This window comes from Mus caroli, unplaced genomic scaffold (genome assembly GCF_978045245.1).
Source record: "Mus caroli unplaced genomic scaffold, Mus_caroli_1 scaffold_9, whole genome shotgun sequence".
NCBI lineage: Eukaryota > Metazoa > Chordata > Mammalia > Rodentia > Muridae > Mus > Mus caroli.
Window position 1 is genome coordinate 39,046,036 of NW_028227264.1, and position 17,397 is coordinate 39,063,432.

A 17,397-nucleotide genomic window follows, 5' to 3' on the forward strand; every position below is an offset into this window, starting at 1 on the left:
GCCCTGTGATTAGCTGTGAGCAGTGACTGTGGGTGGAAGAAATGCGTGGAGGTTTCAGAAAAAGAACATAGCCACTGTTTCCCCTTTTACCTGTTTGGCTGCTGCAGGAGAAGGGAAAACTGGACCAGTCACTGCTGACCTTGAGATGGAAGCCAGACATCTGCTCTGTGCTACTTGCTCTGTGCACTAACCCTAAAGTAAATAATTCCACTGAGTAAACTTGTCTACAGCAAATTTCCTTTGCAGTTAAGTAACAGTAAACGATGGTTTTACCTTCGTATTTGTTTGTATTAATTAAAACAGGTATCATGACTATTGGTTTAAAATGCTCCTTCCTCATCTCTGTCTTGGAGTGGCCTCAGCTCAAGGGCACTTAGACTCTACTTGTTCCCACGCCAGTGGATTTCTTACTTACGTAGAGCATTCCATAAATACTCATTTCCATACGGGAGTAAGTCAGTGAATTGGAGGCTGCTCTGTGCTACATCTGAATGCTGTTGTCTATCCTGGGAGCTGGAGACATTACATAAAGTGTTCTGTGGGAGCATCATGGCTCTATCTGTCACCTGTCTGGGGCACAGGGGAGTTAGGAGTAAGAAATGAATCAACTACAGTCCTCCGCTCTACCAGCCATATCCAGGGATCCATCCCATAATCAGCTTCCAAACGCTGACACCATTGCATACACTAGCAAGATTTTGCTGAAAGGACCCAGATATAGCTGTCTCTTGTGAGACAATGCCGGGGCCTAGCAAACACAGAAGTGGATGCTCACAGTCAGCTAGTGGATGGGTCACAGGGCCCCCAATGGAGGAGCTAGAGAAAGTACCCAAGGAGCTAAAGGGAGCTGCAACCCTATAGGTGGAACATTATTATGAACTAACCAGTACCCCAGAGCTCTTGACTCTAGCTGCATTTGTATCAAAAGATGGCCTAGTCGGCCATCACTGGAAAGAGAGGCCCATTGGACTTGCCAACTTTATATGCCCCAGTACAGGGGAATGCCAGGGCCAAAGCGGGGGGGGGGGGGGGGGGACTGGGGGGGGAGTGTATTGGGGACTTTTTGGATAGCATTGGAAATGTAATTGAGGAAAATACCTAAAAAAAAAAAAAAGGAGTAAGAAATGATAATGCAGCCTCACTCTCTAAGATGTGACAACTTTCCAGACTTTGAGAGGCATGTTCTGCTAGAGCTCCGTGTCTCCGATCCCCTACAGGGAAGGAGAGAACCCACAGAGACGTGCTTTGGAGGTGCCAGACATGGATCCCTCTTCTGGCTCTATTATGCTGGGATGTGTGGCACAATACCTTGGCTCTTCCTCTTGCCTTTTACGTATGCCATGAAACTTGATCAATGTAAACTAAGCCTGGGAAATGCATTATTTTAAATACACAAAAGGCAAAAATCGCACACACTAAGTAAATGAGCAGAGCTCATGACTTCCCGACAAAGTACATATTTATGTATTAAAATTAAATGGTGTGGAAATGCCATGGTGAAACCCCACTACTTGATAGTCTATGTGCACTAACTGTGATGGTTAATCTTGTCAACTGGAGTAGACTGAGACACACCTCACGGATTAGTACAGCGCAGTATCTATGAGATTACAGGTCTCTGACGTGAACGGATTAAACCATTGATGGATTCAAGATGTGAATCAAGTGTTGGGAGGTGGTAGAACTGAGGAAGGTGAGAGCTAGTTGGACGTGTCCTGGGGATCTGTCTTGCCCCGCCCCCTTCCCGTTACTGTTCCACTCTGCTCCCTACCAGTCACACTGTGAGCTGTTCTACTGTGCCTTACTCTCTGTGATGGGATGAAACCACGAGCCAGAATTAGTTATTTTCCTAAGTACTATTGTCCCACAGCTACAGACTAAAATACTGCTAAGAAAAGAAAGGAATTAAATAGATTGAGTAAGTAATCTCAGTAAGTAAGATCAGTTAATAAAAATTACAAATAGTTTCAGATCATCTGAAACATTATATAAAAATATCGCTATTATGTAATGATCAACATACATCTATATGCATGTGCTTCTAATAATTTAGAATAGAGACCATTCCTTGTATATGTTTATGGGAAGACACAGGAAAACTACTAAACATATTAATCTTTAGAAGTTAATGGTGTGTGTGTGTGTGTGTGTGTAGAGCACGCATATATAAAGTTCATTGAATGTGTACATCTGAAGTTTTTAAACAGAAAGCATGATGTCACTAGGAAAGCATTAGAGGTGCCAACTTGTTCATCTAACTTTGCTTCATTATTCATATACATATATGTGATATAGATCATGTATATATCACAGTTTTTTCTCCCTCTGGTCTCTAGGCTGGGAAGCGATGACACACACTTTGAGGTGAGCATGGCCAACGGTGGATGTGAAGTGCATCGTTTTGATCCGAGTGTCAAGTCAGCCCATGTTCTGGAGCGGCAGGGCCTCTGGCATCACCGCTTGTCCATCGATTGGCGGGATCCGCATCCAGCCGTGGCTGCTCAGAAGCCGCAGAGCAACACCAGAAAACTGGGAAGCATTCTGAATGAATTTGGGCACCACAAGGTAAGACATCTCATTTGATTTTATAATTAAGTAAAGTGAATGAACCCATCAATGTAAAAAAATAAAAACCGAGATTAAGAACGTGGACACTAGAAAGTTGACGGCGTGGTTTTTCCGTTGTGCTGGAGGCTCAACATTACTTGTAAAGTTGACCTGTAGAGGTGATGTTTTGGTAATGCCAGAGCTGTTTAGGTTGAATTGAGGATTTTAATTGTTTTAAAAATTTATTTTCAAAAGTTCCAACTATAAAAAGTGACAGAAAAATAGAACTACATTTTGATATCTGTAACTTTGAACTGTGATCATATTGTTTTAATTTTAATTACAAAGAAGCTAAAAGAGAATTGGCATATAAATATCAATTTTTATTTTTAGGGAATATATTCCAAGAAAATAGAATAATGTTTATAAAGATCTACTAGCATACTCATGTTTATTGATTCACAGTAGCTTAAGTATAGAAGCAGCTTGTATCCATCAACTGATAAATGTATTAAAAAGTACAGTATAGCTGCATATAGCATTCATATAATAAATAAAATTTGATAATTAGCAACCAGAAAACCATAAATGCCAAGAGTTCATATAATAGACCCTTAGTTGTGAATATTATGGTCTGTCAGGTAAGCCAGGAACAGAGACAAATGCTATAGAGTCTTGTACAGAGCATCTAAAACAAATTAACCTTGAAGAAACGGTAAAAAAAAAATTACCAAGAATTGGTGCAAGTGGAGAAATAATATGAATGTTCAAAGCCTGTAATGGTATTAAAACACATTTCTCTGAAACCAATGGGAAGTTCATGTTGTGAAATCTGCATGTAAAAAAACAGTAGTATTTCTCAGTTTTATTTAAGCTTGGCCCATTTAACCAGTCTGGCCTGGCATTCTTTGAGATGTCTTAGAGTTAATTTTAATAAAAAGATTAACTGTGAGAGAAAAATCCATCTGGTTCATGCTAACTATGCCATGAATGTAGCTTAAAAAAATACTTTAAAATAAATTATATTTATTTGTTTTTAGGTATCAAATTCTTATCTTGTGTTATAAAATCAGAATCCCCAAGGAAAGCTAAAGAAGAGATATAAATTGCAGAGCTGTAAATTGTGTATGAAAACATTTTTGATCTTTAATTTTACCATTTCCAAAAGCATTTTCCAATAATTCCATTGCCAGTGGTATGTGTGTATGCATGTTTATGTGCAAGGGAAAGGCTACGAAGAGCAGGACAGTCTTAATGGCAAAGAAATCAGTCTAATGAGCTGCAAGCAGCCAAGCTTCATGAATAATCAATCAGCAGGAGCTGTTTTGTTCCAAATTACCTAATTTGATCTTATGTTATAAAAGTTAATTTAAAGATCTGAAAGCACTGTCTCCTCTCCAGTCTCTCCTGCTTACTTCTCCATTTTTATTGGCATATATTTGACGGAGATTGTGTGCATTCCAGATATATATGATAATATTTGGACATAACTTATTTGAGGTGAAAAATGATCACCACAGTCAAGCTAATCTGCATATATGCTAACTGTGTTTGGTAAAAAGACTCAAGAACTTCTTGGTTAGCAATATGAAATATATGACACCTTATCACTGATACTGTTACTATGCTGTGCATCCATTGTTCAGAACTTGGTGACCATATGACTGAAACTCTTTACCATTTGACAAGAGGTTGACTTTTAAAGAGCAGAAAATACATGTAGCTTTGAGTAAAATCTACTTTGTAAAATTGAATGAACACTATGTATATTAAAAATTATATGATATGTTAAAGGATGTAAAATATATGCAAATACTCTGTTGTGGAGGAACAGTGTAAAGAAATTCCCTCTTTGAGCAATGTTCCTTGGACCCAAGTTTTAGCATCACGTAGCCCAGTTAAGTGAAGTCTCTAAGCAGATGCTGAAAGGGACTGCCATTGCCCTCTTTGGTCTCCTTGATGTTAACCTGTCTTAGCCTATGGTTCCCAGTCCTAGGTGCCATGTAATTTAAAACACGTCAGAATAAGGGTCCATTTGTGAGGCAAGGTGTGGGAGACTTTGAGTTTCAATTGGCTTATTGATCTTTAATAAAAAGACTTTCCCTGTTATTCCTTCTCTTTTTTTCTCTTCTCTTTCTTCCCTTCCTCCTCTTCTTTGTTGTGTTGTGTTGTGTTGTGTTGTTTTGTTTTGTTTTGTTTTGTTTTGTTTTGTTTTTCGAGGCAGGGTTTCTCTGTATAGCCCTGGGCTGCACTGGAACTCACTTTGTAGACCAGGCTGGCCTCGAACTCAGAAATCCACCTGCCTCTGCCTCCTGAGTGCTGGGATTAAAGGTGTGTGCCAACCACCACCCGGCCCTTCCTCTTCTTTGAAAAAAAAAAAAATCCTGTTTAGGGTTTCTGTTGCTATAATAAAACACAATGACCAAAAGCAAGTTTGTTTCCTCTTACAGCCTGTAGTTCATTCTGGGAAGGCAGAGCAGGACCTCAGGGCAGGGACCTCAAGGTGGGAGCTGGTGTAGACAGAGGGCATAGAGGAGAGCTGGTCCCTAAGGCTTGCTCAACCTGCTTCTTATAGCACCCAGGACCACCAGCCCAGCAATGGTAGCACCCACAGTGGCTCTGGGCCCTCTGACGCCAATCATCAATTAAGAAGATGAACCACAGGCTTGCTTGCCTACAGGCCAATCTGGTGGGGACATTTCTCTTTCCAAATGACCCGTGTCAAGTTGACCCAAAACTAGCCAGTGCACTCCCTTTAATCAGACAGTCAAAGCCTTTTCAAGAACAACCTTAAAGAATTTATTGTTCCTCTAACGTGGGGCTAGTTACTGGTTTATGCGTTGTTTTTGCCACCAAGAATATCCAGCACCCTACAGTCAGGAATCTTAATGCCTCCTACCTAGAATATTTTGAGTAAAATCTGTGAACAGAACTTTTCTTCATGTGCTACGAAATTTTTTAAGAGACGTGAGAAGTGGGGGCATTGTTCAGAGTTCTAGTCTAGATTATTCTATTTGCCGCTCCTACATTTAAAAACCTGCCTTTCTTTACTGCTGAAAATTACAAACCAATTCCCTAATATGTCAAGTCTAGGTTATTCATAGAGGGAAGATTCTTTGTGTTCAGTAAAGAGTCTTTTGTTGTCCCTCTCTGTGAGTGTCACTGTCTGGTCCTGTCCTCCTTCACTCTTCTGAGAGCAGACTGAAGAGGCCAAAGAGGCTGATCAGAGTCAATACTCTGCTGCATTTTTCCAATCAGAGTTTAGCAAAAGATCTGCTAGACAATAAGAGAAAATGAAGCTTTGAAAAAGCGATGTGTGTACATAATTTATTCCAGCACATTTGCTATAAAGAGTATGCTTTGGGCTAAGGAGGCACAGACCTGAATTGCTCCTGTGTGGCTCCCTGGGAGCAGCAGTGGGCCAACCTTTATGCTGAGGGTCATCGTGTGCAACATTTTATCCCTGAGATAGCAGAAGCATTTCCAAGGATACTTACTTACAGAGGAGAGATGATTAAAGGGCTGCTTTGTTCCTATGGTGATTTATTCTTCTTTAAAAAAAAATTAATAACAATGAAAGTGATCTGCCTCTGTCTCGGAGTTGCCAGGTATGGATTTGATGGGTTTTTTTGTATTTTTAAAATTTTATTGTTGAAGAATGGAAGATGCCTTAGACTCTTTGGGTGAGTGCTCCCAAACAGAAGCAACAAAACTGAACTACCAGCCAGTGATTGCTTTCATTAGAAACACACTTCTAGGGGCTACACAATGCCAGATAAGAGGAAACCTCATTTGTGGCCCGCAGAGAGCATAGTCTGTTTTCATTTCTCTCTGTGTGTGCAGACATTGATAAATAGGACATGGCTGAAGCAAGGGAGGGAGTTAGAGCAGAGCACTTGAAGGTATCAGTACTTCTTCCTCTTCGTCCACTGATTCCAGAAGCGGCAACAGAAGCCAAACAATGCTGCAAAGACTTTAAAATATCTCATAGAGCTCTGTAATAATTTCCATGTTCATTTGTTTTTCTCTTTTCTTCTCTGCATCCAAACCTAGTTTCTAGTCAAGCAAGGAATGTGAGAGCCAAATGCATGCAGTATTTGGAGACAGTGACAGAAAGATGCATATGGCTTTTGTGCTGCTGTAGAAACTCTTTGCTAATTTTAACTTCGAACTATAAATCAAGAAAAACCTTTGCAGAGCGCCATGCCGAAGCAGCTGCATCAGCAAAGCCGTGTGGTCCTGAAGCCCGGTCTGCCAGGGAGTATATCACCTGGATTCAGCCTTGCTCGGGATGATTTACTGTCCAGCTTGTGCTGAAATGATTGTTGCTGTTAACTAAATCTATGGATTTTTCAAAACTGTTTGAAGATTAAACCTGAGGATTCTGTTCTTATTCATTTTATTGTGTGGCGTTCCCCCCAAGCCCCGCCAAACTCTTTATCACAGACTCAGCATTTCCTAGATGAACCTGGCTCGGTAATGATAAATTAAGTTCGTTATTGCTTCCAGTAAGCCAAGGGTGCTTTTGCCACGTTTGGATGGAAAATGTGGCTGTTAAATTGAAGCTCTCTTAGTGCCAGCCGCTCTGAGTCTAGGGTATTGAGAGCCTCTGATCTTTGCTTTCAGCTCTGCCACTCCCGCACACGCACGCACGCACGCACGCACGCACGCACGCACGCACGCACGCACACCTCCTCTCCCTGGCTTTGGGCTGCGGTGCCTGGAGCTTGCTGTTCTTGCGACTCTTGGCTTTCTGTAGTCTCTCCCCTGCATTGTCTTGTCTCTCTACAGCCTTTGCCATCTGCAGTCTCCGGAGTCTCAGCTTTCCACAGAAACACTTCTGCAGGCTTTCATAGTCCTCCCCTGGCTCTGTTCAGAGCCATTCTCTGGAACTCATCAGTCGCCCTCTAGTTACTACTGGGGTGGGGGGGAGCCTAAGGCTGGAGGCCCAGATAGGTGTCTCCTTTTTGTGCTACCAGCTCAACCCACTCTATCCATAGTAAAGACCACAAGGTAGGCAACAGGGCCACTTAGAAGAGGCTCTGAGAATGCCTAGTGTCGCAGCTCACTATAATAGTGCAGGAAGAAGATCCAGCTAGACCAGTGAGAGGCAGGCAGCTTCCAGAGCCACTCACCCATGTGCACAGTCCTCTGCCTACAACCACAAACATAAAACCAGTGCCCAACTTGACTGAGGGTTTGGGGTCATTTATGGAGTGGCTGATCATCTGATCCTGTCGATGGCTGATACAACATTTTCAAGAGTTGATTTAGAGAGTGCCCTGGAATGGCTCTTAATAAATGACTTTTTTTTTTTTTTTTTAGAGCAAAAGCCATGGTTTTGGCTAGTAGTCATGAAAGCTACTGTTGGTTTATATTGTTGGAAGGAAACCCTTTTCAGGCACCTGTGGCTGGGTAGGAGCCTTCCTCAGCAGCCATGAGGTGATCAAAATAGAGCTCCCAGTGCAACAGCTGGAGGAATCACACAAGCGATAGCTGGCTGACTGATGGCTCTCATGATTGCCGTGACAAATGGAGCTGAAGTCATAGCTGCTCCCATCCCTGATGAGATGACACCAGTGACATTCCCAGTCCCACTAGATATGAGAGTCATGGAGATAGCAGAATAGATCCCCATCCAGACACAGTCCTTTATGGTCCTGGAATCAACCCCTGGCTGGGCTCCTTAGCAACCATGGTAGCTGAGCACAGAAAAGGATTTTTTCTGACAGCTGTTAGTCAAGCAGCTGATTAGCTTACCCCTGGCAACTCCAGTCACTGAGAAAAACAACAACAACAACAACAAGCAAACAAATGAAGCTTACAACAGAGATCTAACATGGACATCTCATCCGTTGTGCACTCTATTTAATAAGACCTAACCCCTAACTGCTGTCCTGAGAACGTGATGGGTTCTCCTGCATACATCTTCCTTATTCCATCCTTCAGGCTTCACCATGCTGCTGACTGCAGGAAAAGATGCCTTTCTGGGTGCTCACCTCAGTGAAGGCTTTAATCTAGATTTGAATCTTAAGTCTGCTTGCTAGCATCTGGAATGGGACAAGGACCTGATCTCTCAGGCATTCGTTTGACCATCTGTAAAAGCAATGACATTAGTAAAGTGTGGCTTTTTGCGGGTTGGGGAATTAAATCTGAGAACACAGTGTGGCAGTCTCCAGCCGAAAGCCTGTCATGTGTTCATTACTTAATCTCTTTTGATGAATTTAAGGGATCGTGATCCACGTTTTCAGTAGCTGTTAAGAGAATAATACAGGAGATGTTTATTTTTTCTTTGTTTGTTTTCAGGGAGAATGTAGCATAGATTCATTTGGACATTGCTAACTACTGCTAACTTCAGTCAAGAGTTGTTCATGGAAGCTGTGTGTGAAACTAAAGGGCTCTTGGTCCTTCAGATGTGGCTGAAAGAGAATTATTATGTTTGCTGCCTTGGGGCGCTGAACAGCTTTGCCTGGTGATTGTGTAGAAAGTAAATACTGTGCTTCAAAGAGAGTAAATAAGTCACTGAGAATTAATTGGATTCTGTTCCACAAGAGCAGATGTCCACCTCAGGGCTGGGCTGTCTGGTCAGATGGCTCTGGGTGGCTGGGCTTCCTTCCTGTCAGCTCAGGTCTCTGCCCCTGACAGTCCTCTGGCTCAGTGTCCACTTGGGCCCTAGGAGGACTGTAGTCTCTGCCTTCCTGAGATGAGAGCTTTCTATTCAATCCAGAACATAATTTTCTTCTATGGTGTGTGCTTTTGGAGAGAATATGGGCTCTGAATAGAAAATAAATCCCTTTCCTTCCTACTTCACAGTCAGCTTCTGAATGTCTGTGAGGAGTGTGCAGAAAGTTCATTGATATAAATAGACTTTGGTCATTTGGGATATTTAATGTTTTTTATTTGCATTTTTAAATAATAAATTTTATTAAATGCTTTAGAAGATTTTTAAAATGAGACAAAAACATTTGTAGAGCTATGTAGAGGCAGTGTGAGATAGCTTATTAAGTATGCCTAAGGCTCTAGATTTGACCCATTGCAAAAAAAAAAAAAAAAGCCATATAAACTAAAACCAAAAAGAATACAGAAAGCACCTGATGAGAAACAGATCACAGAAAAGGAACAGAGGATTCATGAAAATCACTCAAGCGTCCTCATATTAAGAGAAATGCAAAATAAAACTGCACCTGAATGTTTCATCAAGCCACCAGCCCCAGAGCAGCAGGAACGGGAACCGGCACAGATTTTCTGCAGCAGCAGCTTGCAAGGGCAAACCTGCTTCTGTGAGCCTCCATACCCCGGGCTCCCATGTGTGTGAAGACAGCCGAATGAACGAGATCACCTGTTTGCAGCACTGTGTGATTGGGTAATCCACCATGGGGGGTACTGAAATGCCAGATATCTTTTTGTGGACTCCTGACAGTGCTGCAGTGACACTGACATGGAACTATTATTCAAACACACACACACACACATTATATACATATGCATTTGTGTATAAATACCAATATTATCTATCAAAGGAAGTCACAAGGCAAAGAAACTCACAGTTTTGAAAAATGAACTGATGACCTACACTAGTCGAGTCTAAAATTTAAGTTGTAGCCATCAAAATAGTATCATATTGATTTAAAGATAAATATAATTGGACTGTCCAGAGAACTTGCAAATAGAACCATATATGCAATATATACATATATGCAATGCACACCTATATGCAATGCATACATATAATGGGTTTTGGCAAAGTGCTGATGCAATTCAACGGTGAAAATGATAGTGTTTACAACAGAAGATGTCAGAACTGTGTTGAATTATCTGTATGGGAAAACATTTATACAACACAGTTTGATCACACCCTCCACCTTCCTCTAGTGCTCCTGCACTGCCCCCTCCCACCTTATGCTCTTGTTATTGATAACCTCCTGAGTCCCACTAGTGGTATCCATAAGCACTCCAGTGTGGAGCCATCCCCGGGAAGCATGGATAACCAACTAGCAGTTGTGTCCCCAAAGGAGAGTGATTTTCCCTCCCTCAGCAGCCATCACTATCAAGAGGCCACCTACCAAGCACAGGACCTTGGGAACCCTCCTTCTGCCATGTTAGAGTTTTGACTGGCTTGACCTTATGCAGCTAACCACAGCTGCTGTGAGTTGATCTGTACAGAGCGAGGTCTTGTGCAGCAGTTAGCTTCTCACAGCTCTCCTTCTCTTATGGTTTTGCTTTTCTGTCCGCACTTCCATGATGTTCCTGAACCTTGGATACAGGGTAGGTTAAAAGACATGATTTGTCCACAGCTAGTGGCTACTTCTACGTGACACCTTGGCCAGTTATGGGTCTGCATTGACCATCACTCATTGTGAAATGAAATTTCTCTAAACAAAGTTGAGACATTAAAATAATACAGGCATAAACATAGAAGGCAAAATTATAAAAATTTTGGAGATGTTTAAGACCTAGAAATTGGCAAATATTTCTTTAGAATTTTTTTGTGTATGGGTTTTGGCCTGCGTGCATGTCTGCTCATCATGTGCACGCCTGGTGCCTGAGGAATCCAGGAGACAGCGTCAGATGTTCTGGAGCTGGAGTTAGGGGTGGTTATGATTTACCATAAGGATGCTGGGAATCAAACCTGCAGCCTTCTGGAGAGCACCAGTTCGCTTAACCACCAAACCATCTCTGTAACCTAGGTAAACATTTCTTAAGACAAAAAAATAAAATAAAAGTATAAGCAATAAAACATTTTTAAAAGGTAGTGTTTCTAGCAAGATTTTGCTGAAAGGACCCAGATATAGCTGTCTCTTGTGAGACAATGCCCGGGCCTAGCAAACACAGAAGTGGATGCTCACAGTCAGCTATTGGATGGATCACAGGGCCCCCAATGGAGGAGCTAGAGAAAGTACCCAAGGAGCTAAAGGGAACTGCAACCCCATAGGTGGATCATTATTATGAACTAACCAGTACCCCAGAGCTCTTGACTCTAGCTGCATTTGTATCAAAAGATGGCCTAGTCGGCCATCACTGGAAAGAGAGGCCCATTGGACTTGCCAACTTTATATGCCCCAGTACAGGGGAATGCCAGGGCCAAGGGGTGGGGGTGGGTGGGTGGGGGACTGGGGGGGGAGTGTATTGGGGACTTTTTGGATAGCATTGGAAATGTAATTGAGGAAAATACCTAATAAAAAAAAAAAGGTAGTGTTTCATGAAGATACTCACCCAAAGACATTGCTAAGAACATGAGACCTAAGATTAAAATATTTACCACAATGTATCAGATTTTATAGCTTTCATCCAGGATGAACAAAGGATGTTCACATTAAAATGTGAAAAGAAAGGAAGCAGGCAGAAGCTCAGCTCAGAGCTGGGCAAAGATCTGGACAGACACTTTCCAAAAGGAGATAAATAGAGGCAAAAACACACGAGGAGATGCTCAACATCATTGGTCATCAAGGAAATGAAGGTTGGAGCTAAAATAGATGCTTTACAATAGTTACAAAGCAAAAATGATTGACAAGAAGCAGCAATGGAAGCACGAGATAACAGGACCTCTCAGGCACTTTTGGTGGAAAAGTGGCTGCTTTGGAAGAGTATGGCGATTTCTAGTTAAGTTGGAACTGTAGTTTAGATTGGAAGTGTTCCCCAGAGGCCAGGTATTACAGCTTGGTCTCTAGCCCTTGGCATTATTAGAAGATGGTGTGGGAGGGCTTCAGGGTGTTAGGTGTGTGCCTTTGGAAGGACTCCTGGGACCCCAGACCCTTCTTCTTCTCTCATGCCCCGTGTTTTAGTGTTTTATTGCTATGAAGAGACACCAAGACCAAGGCAACTCTTATAAAGAAAAACATTTAGTCGAAGCTGGCTTATAGTTACAGTATTATCATCTTGGCAGGAAACATGGCAGCATCCAGGCAGACATGGTGCTGGAGATGAAACTGAGAGTTCTACATCTTGATCTGCAGGCAGCCAGGAGGAGGGTCTTTTCTACACTGGGCAGAGCCTGAGCATAAGACACCAAACCAAAGGTCACCCCTGCAGTGATAGACTTCCTCCAACAAGGCCATACCTACTCCAACAAAGCCATACCTCCTAATAGTGCCACTTCCATTGGGCCAAGCATGTTTAAGCCACCACACCCTGGCCATAAAGTAACCCACTTTGTCCTGCCATGATATGCTACCTACAGGCCACAAAACTATAAGCCAATCAAGCATGCATTAAAGCCCCCAAAATAAATCTTTCTTCTTTACAAAGGTAGTTAACTCAGATATTTGTAACAGTCATAGAAAGTCAATGACAGTGCTCGCTTCGACAGCACATATACTAAAAAATTGGAACGATACAGAGAAGATTAGCATGGCCCCTGCGCAAGGATGACACGCAAATTCGTGAAGCGTTCCATATTTTTTGGAAAGAGAGGCCCATTGGACTTGCAAACTTTATATGCCCCAATATAGGGGAATGCCAGGGCCAAAAGAATGGGAATGGGTGGGTAGGGAAGTGGGGGGCGCTATGGGGGACTTTTGGGATAGCATTGGAAATGTAATTGAGGAAAATATGTAATAAAAATATTAAAAATTTAAAAAAAAAGAAAGTCAATGACACAGTTGAGCATATATTTACTAATAGATCGAAAGGCCTGCTTCTAGACATTTAAGCAAGAGAACTGAGCATGTACGTCCACACAAAGGCATTGTGCTTGAAAGTTCATGTAAGCTGTATTCATAATAGCCCTAATGCTATCAGTTCTGACATTATTATTATTATATTAACAGGGGTAGTAGTTATCTTCCGAAACGTGATTTAAAATTGCCTAGGAGAGACATCTTTAACATCTTTCCAGAAAGAATTAACTGAAGAGGAAAGGCCCACCCTGATGTTGATGGCACCATCCCATGTGCTGGAGACCCAGACTGAACATAAGGGAATGCAGGAGAGAGCCAAGTGAGCACTAGCACTCTCTCTGCAATCTGCCCCAGATGTGAGCAAATAGCCTTATGACTCCCCCATCAGGCCCTCTGGTCCATGATGGATTGTAGTTGCTAATACCATAAGCCCAAACCACTTTCTCTATTAAGTTCCTTCTTGTTAGGTAACTAAGTAATACAACATTTGAACAAATAGGCTATAGTTTGAATATATGAAAAACAATATTCCATATCATCCATATAGACTGAATATAGCTTAGAATTTTTTTTAAAGGGAATAAGCTTAGTAACTTACAGAGCATGAATCCATCTTACAGATTCCATACTGGATAGAAGAGAATGTCATGTACAATTTTGTACTCATTCAGACTCTAGGAAAAGAAAAGCCCTATTAGCTAGTGGTGAGAAGCTGACCAATCATGTCCTGGTGCCACTGAAATAGGAGTAAAGAAGGGTGCAGGAGATCACAGGGGACTTTGAGGTGTGTGAATGTTCTGTATGGACATGTGTTGGTGGCTTATATGGGTATTCAGGAATGCCACAAGTCTTTGGGCTGTACACTTGAAATGTACTTCACTGTATATTAGTTATACCCTCAAAAAGGAAAAGTACAGAAGAGTATGTCAGTTTTGACATTCCACTGGTCACACAGTAGTTTTGGTTTGCCTAGCCTCTCTAGGAAAGCAATGAGAACCTAGGGAGGTCTTTTGCTTCTAGGGAGAATAGGTCACTCAGAAAGAGACTCTATACTGCACATCTTGGATGTTGTACCTTGTGAATATTCCCAAAGACTGGTGTACTGCAGGCTTGGTTCTCAGCTTGACACTGCCGGGAGGGATGGAGCCTTTGAGAGGTGCAGTCAAGTAGAAGGAAGTTAGGTCACTGGGAACCTGCCCTGGAAGCCTTTTAGGACCCTGGTCTGCTGCAATCTTTCTCTTTTGCTTGCTGGGGGCCAGGAGGCAGCCCTTGCAGCCACCTGTTCTTTCTTTGAAGTTCTGTCTCACTGCAGGCCTAAAAGCAGTGGGAGGTCCAGTCAACCATGCATCAGAACTGTGAGCCAAAACCAAACCCTCTCTCATTTGGAGTCTTTTGCCCCAGGAGTTTTGTGCCAATGACAACGACTGATAACTAACATCCTTTCACAAGTTCCTTATAGATGCATTCTGGAGCTTCTCTCTCTACCCCCCCTCTCTCTCTTAGTTGCTTTTTCATATTTTTAAAATGTCATTTATTATCATACTCTGTGTGGATTTCTTAGTAGCAGCTTCCAACTCTTTCTTTTAAAACCGCATCCAGTACAAAGTTTATACCACTTATTGATATTTTTTTTACTAGAAAAATAACTTTTTACTTTCAAGATTTTTTAATTGGGATCCTTCCTGTCCATCTGTTCTGTTATAGTTGTACATGTTTTATTTAAAAATGTAGTGCCTCTGCTTACATCTTGTGAAGGCAGATCTTATTTTTGACTCCCCTGAGCATCCTAAACACACCATTTATAGCCAGACTGTTCAGTACAATTAATTTTGGAGTGGCTACCGATCCATTTGTTGTTGGAGTTGCCCTTGCTCTCATCCTGTGACTTGTGTGCAAGTTGGAATTTTGATTTGCTGACTCATTTTCTGCGGAAGGGTTTGGTTTGGCTTGTCTCTCTTCTTTCTTTGTTGGCTCACCCTTCTCTGCTAAGTGCTTTTGCAGTAGCCTCAGAGACCTCATCTTACACAAGCATATGGGGCTTCCACTCCCTTCAATGATGCCGGGAATGTCCTGCCACTGAACCATCTGAAGTATGTCTCATTTGCCATTACTAGGGTGTCTTTCTTGTCAATTCTCCTTAGGAAAGTAGCTAGTTTTCAGTCAGATCTTCAGCCAGTGGTGGTCAGAAATTTATTTCAGACTCTTTTCTGGAGCTAGGGAACTCCACCCTAGCCCTGGCTTTAATCAGTGGCAGTGGCTCTGGCTTTTGTCTAGAAGCCCCGCCTCTGTCTAGGCTCCTCCTCTGTGCAGAAGACTCCCAGCATCCGGTGCCACCTCCTTGAAGACTGAAAGCAGTCATCCTGGTTTCAGTCCTGCTCATGGCGTGAATGAGACACTCTTCTTGCTTTTGAGCTCGCCTCTGTTCTTTCCTTTCCTCTTCTTGAAATGCCTTTCTCCCTTTTGTTTTGTGTACGGCATGTGGCAGGAGTCTACCTCACCTCCGTACAATCACTCAACTGTGCTTTAAATGAATTCAACCTTCCTGGACTTCGGTAGATTATATTCAGGGGTCAGCTTCCCTAGTTATCTTTCCTAACATTTAGAATGCCAGGAATGAATGATTTTGAGATGTTTACAATGCCTGAAAATTATATTCCATATCATGATTTCTCAAATGGAATGTAGATGTTAACTAACTGGAACCTAATTAAACCGATGGCAATGGCAGCAGCGGCGGTGACGGCGGCAGCGGCAGCAAGGCGGAGGTCAGAGCTGGGGCCAGAGTCCTGTATTTCTCTTAGGTTCTAAGATGATGCTGGAAAGCCAGGCAGTTGGTGGTGCATGTCTTTAATCCCAGCACACACACACACACACACACACACACACACATACACAAATGATGCTGGAGCTCCTAGATGGAGAGCTATGCTTTCCGTAGCAAGTTCTGTAATCTACTTAGCAACACAAAGGACCTGAGGATCGTTAATAGCAATGGTCAGTGCTGGAACTTGAACCTGAGTGACATTCCCCAGAGCCAGAGCACTGAGCCACACAGCTCCTGTCTTCTTCCACACTCAGCATGAGTTCTTGTTAATGTGGAACAAAGGCTAAATGCCATGCCATAGGTCAGTGTTTTACCTGTAGCATATGACACCAGGTTTCTGTCATCCTGACATCTGAGCTGCCATCCTGGGACAAATTCTCCCCAGCTGGCCCATTACATCAGCTCAAGGCCCCAGCATGACTGAGTTCTAGATGATTATTGACCAACCTTTGAGCTGAAACCTTCATCTGAGATGTGTCCTCCCAACTGAGCCATGTCCCCCGACCTAAGATCCCTTATATTAGGTTCTCCCACTCCACACATCTGACCGAGTATTGTGGAAAGCCTAGGGAGCTTGCCAAACTAAGTCCTCCCCAGTACCATGCTAAGTGCTCCCCAGTACCATGCTAAGTGCTCCCCAGTACCATGCTAAGTCCTCCCCGGTACCATACTAAGTCGGATGTGCAGTGTTCCAATGCCTCATCTTTTGGTACAACCTAGTGCAATACCAGGAAGCACAACATTAATAAGCAGCAGGCACAAGCATACAGATCTCTACAGGAGATTAGTAATGTCTCCAATGAGCTTTTGTGAGAAAGCTTGCTGAAAACCAGCTCTGTTGCCGTAAAGGCTATTTTAGGCTCAAGTGCAATCTTCTACCTAAATTCTCTTGCATTCCTTTTTTTTTTTTTTTTTTTTTTTCAAAATGAGCTGGGTGTCATTTGTCATTCCATACATTTGAAGGCAGCTTCATCTTGTGGAATTACTATTTAGTCATGAAGGTTCTGTGTGTCTGTGAAATCAGCCAGTGGTGATTTAACAGTAATGAGTCATTCGAGGCTCCGAATTGCAATTGGAAAAGCAGAAACGTCTTTCCACTTCCATCCATCTGCAGTGGACCCCCGAGGATAAGGCATCTAGAAACAGGAGTCCAGAACTTTGCAATTCCACACTTAAGAAATGAGGAGTGTTTTGTTTTTTCCTTTTTCCAGTTTTGTTCACTCATCTGTAACAGTGAGTTTTTTCCTGTGGGGCACAATATCTTGCAATATCGTTTTCAAAACACCCCGTATTTAACTCATAGCACAGACCGACAAAAGACTAGAAAAGTTGCCCAGGAGAGAACTAAGCACATCTGGATTAAGTCGTCGGTGGCCTGGTTGTGTTCTCCTCACTGTATTCCAGGGGCAG

General features: G+C 42.4%; 1 protein-coding gene and 1 non-coding gene across 2 annotated transcripts in view; both read left to right on the forward strand.

Moving 5' to 3' along the window:
- The window catches only part of Mettl24 (methyltransferase like 24), a 137,238-nt gene that overhangs the window by 61,448 nt on the left and 58,393 nt on the right, over positions 1–17,397 (forward strand). Inside the window, exon 4 of the mRNA XM_021175136.3 lies at positions 2,337–2,565. Coding sequence (XP_021030795.1) covers positions 2,337–2,565 — 229 coding nt within the window. The remainder of the gene's footprint in view (positions 1–2,336; positions 2,566–17,397) is intronic.
- Positions 12,838–12,946, forward strand: LOC115032285 (U6 spliceosomal RNA). The gene has a single exon (XR_003837925.1). It is a non-coding gene; the product is annotated as a U6 spliceosomal RNA (small nuclear RNA).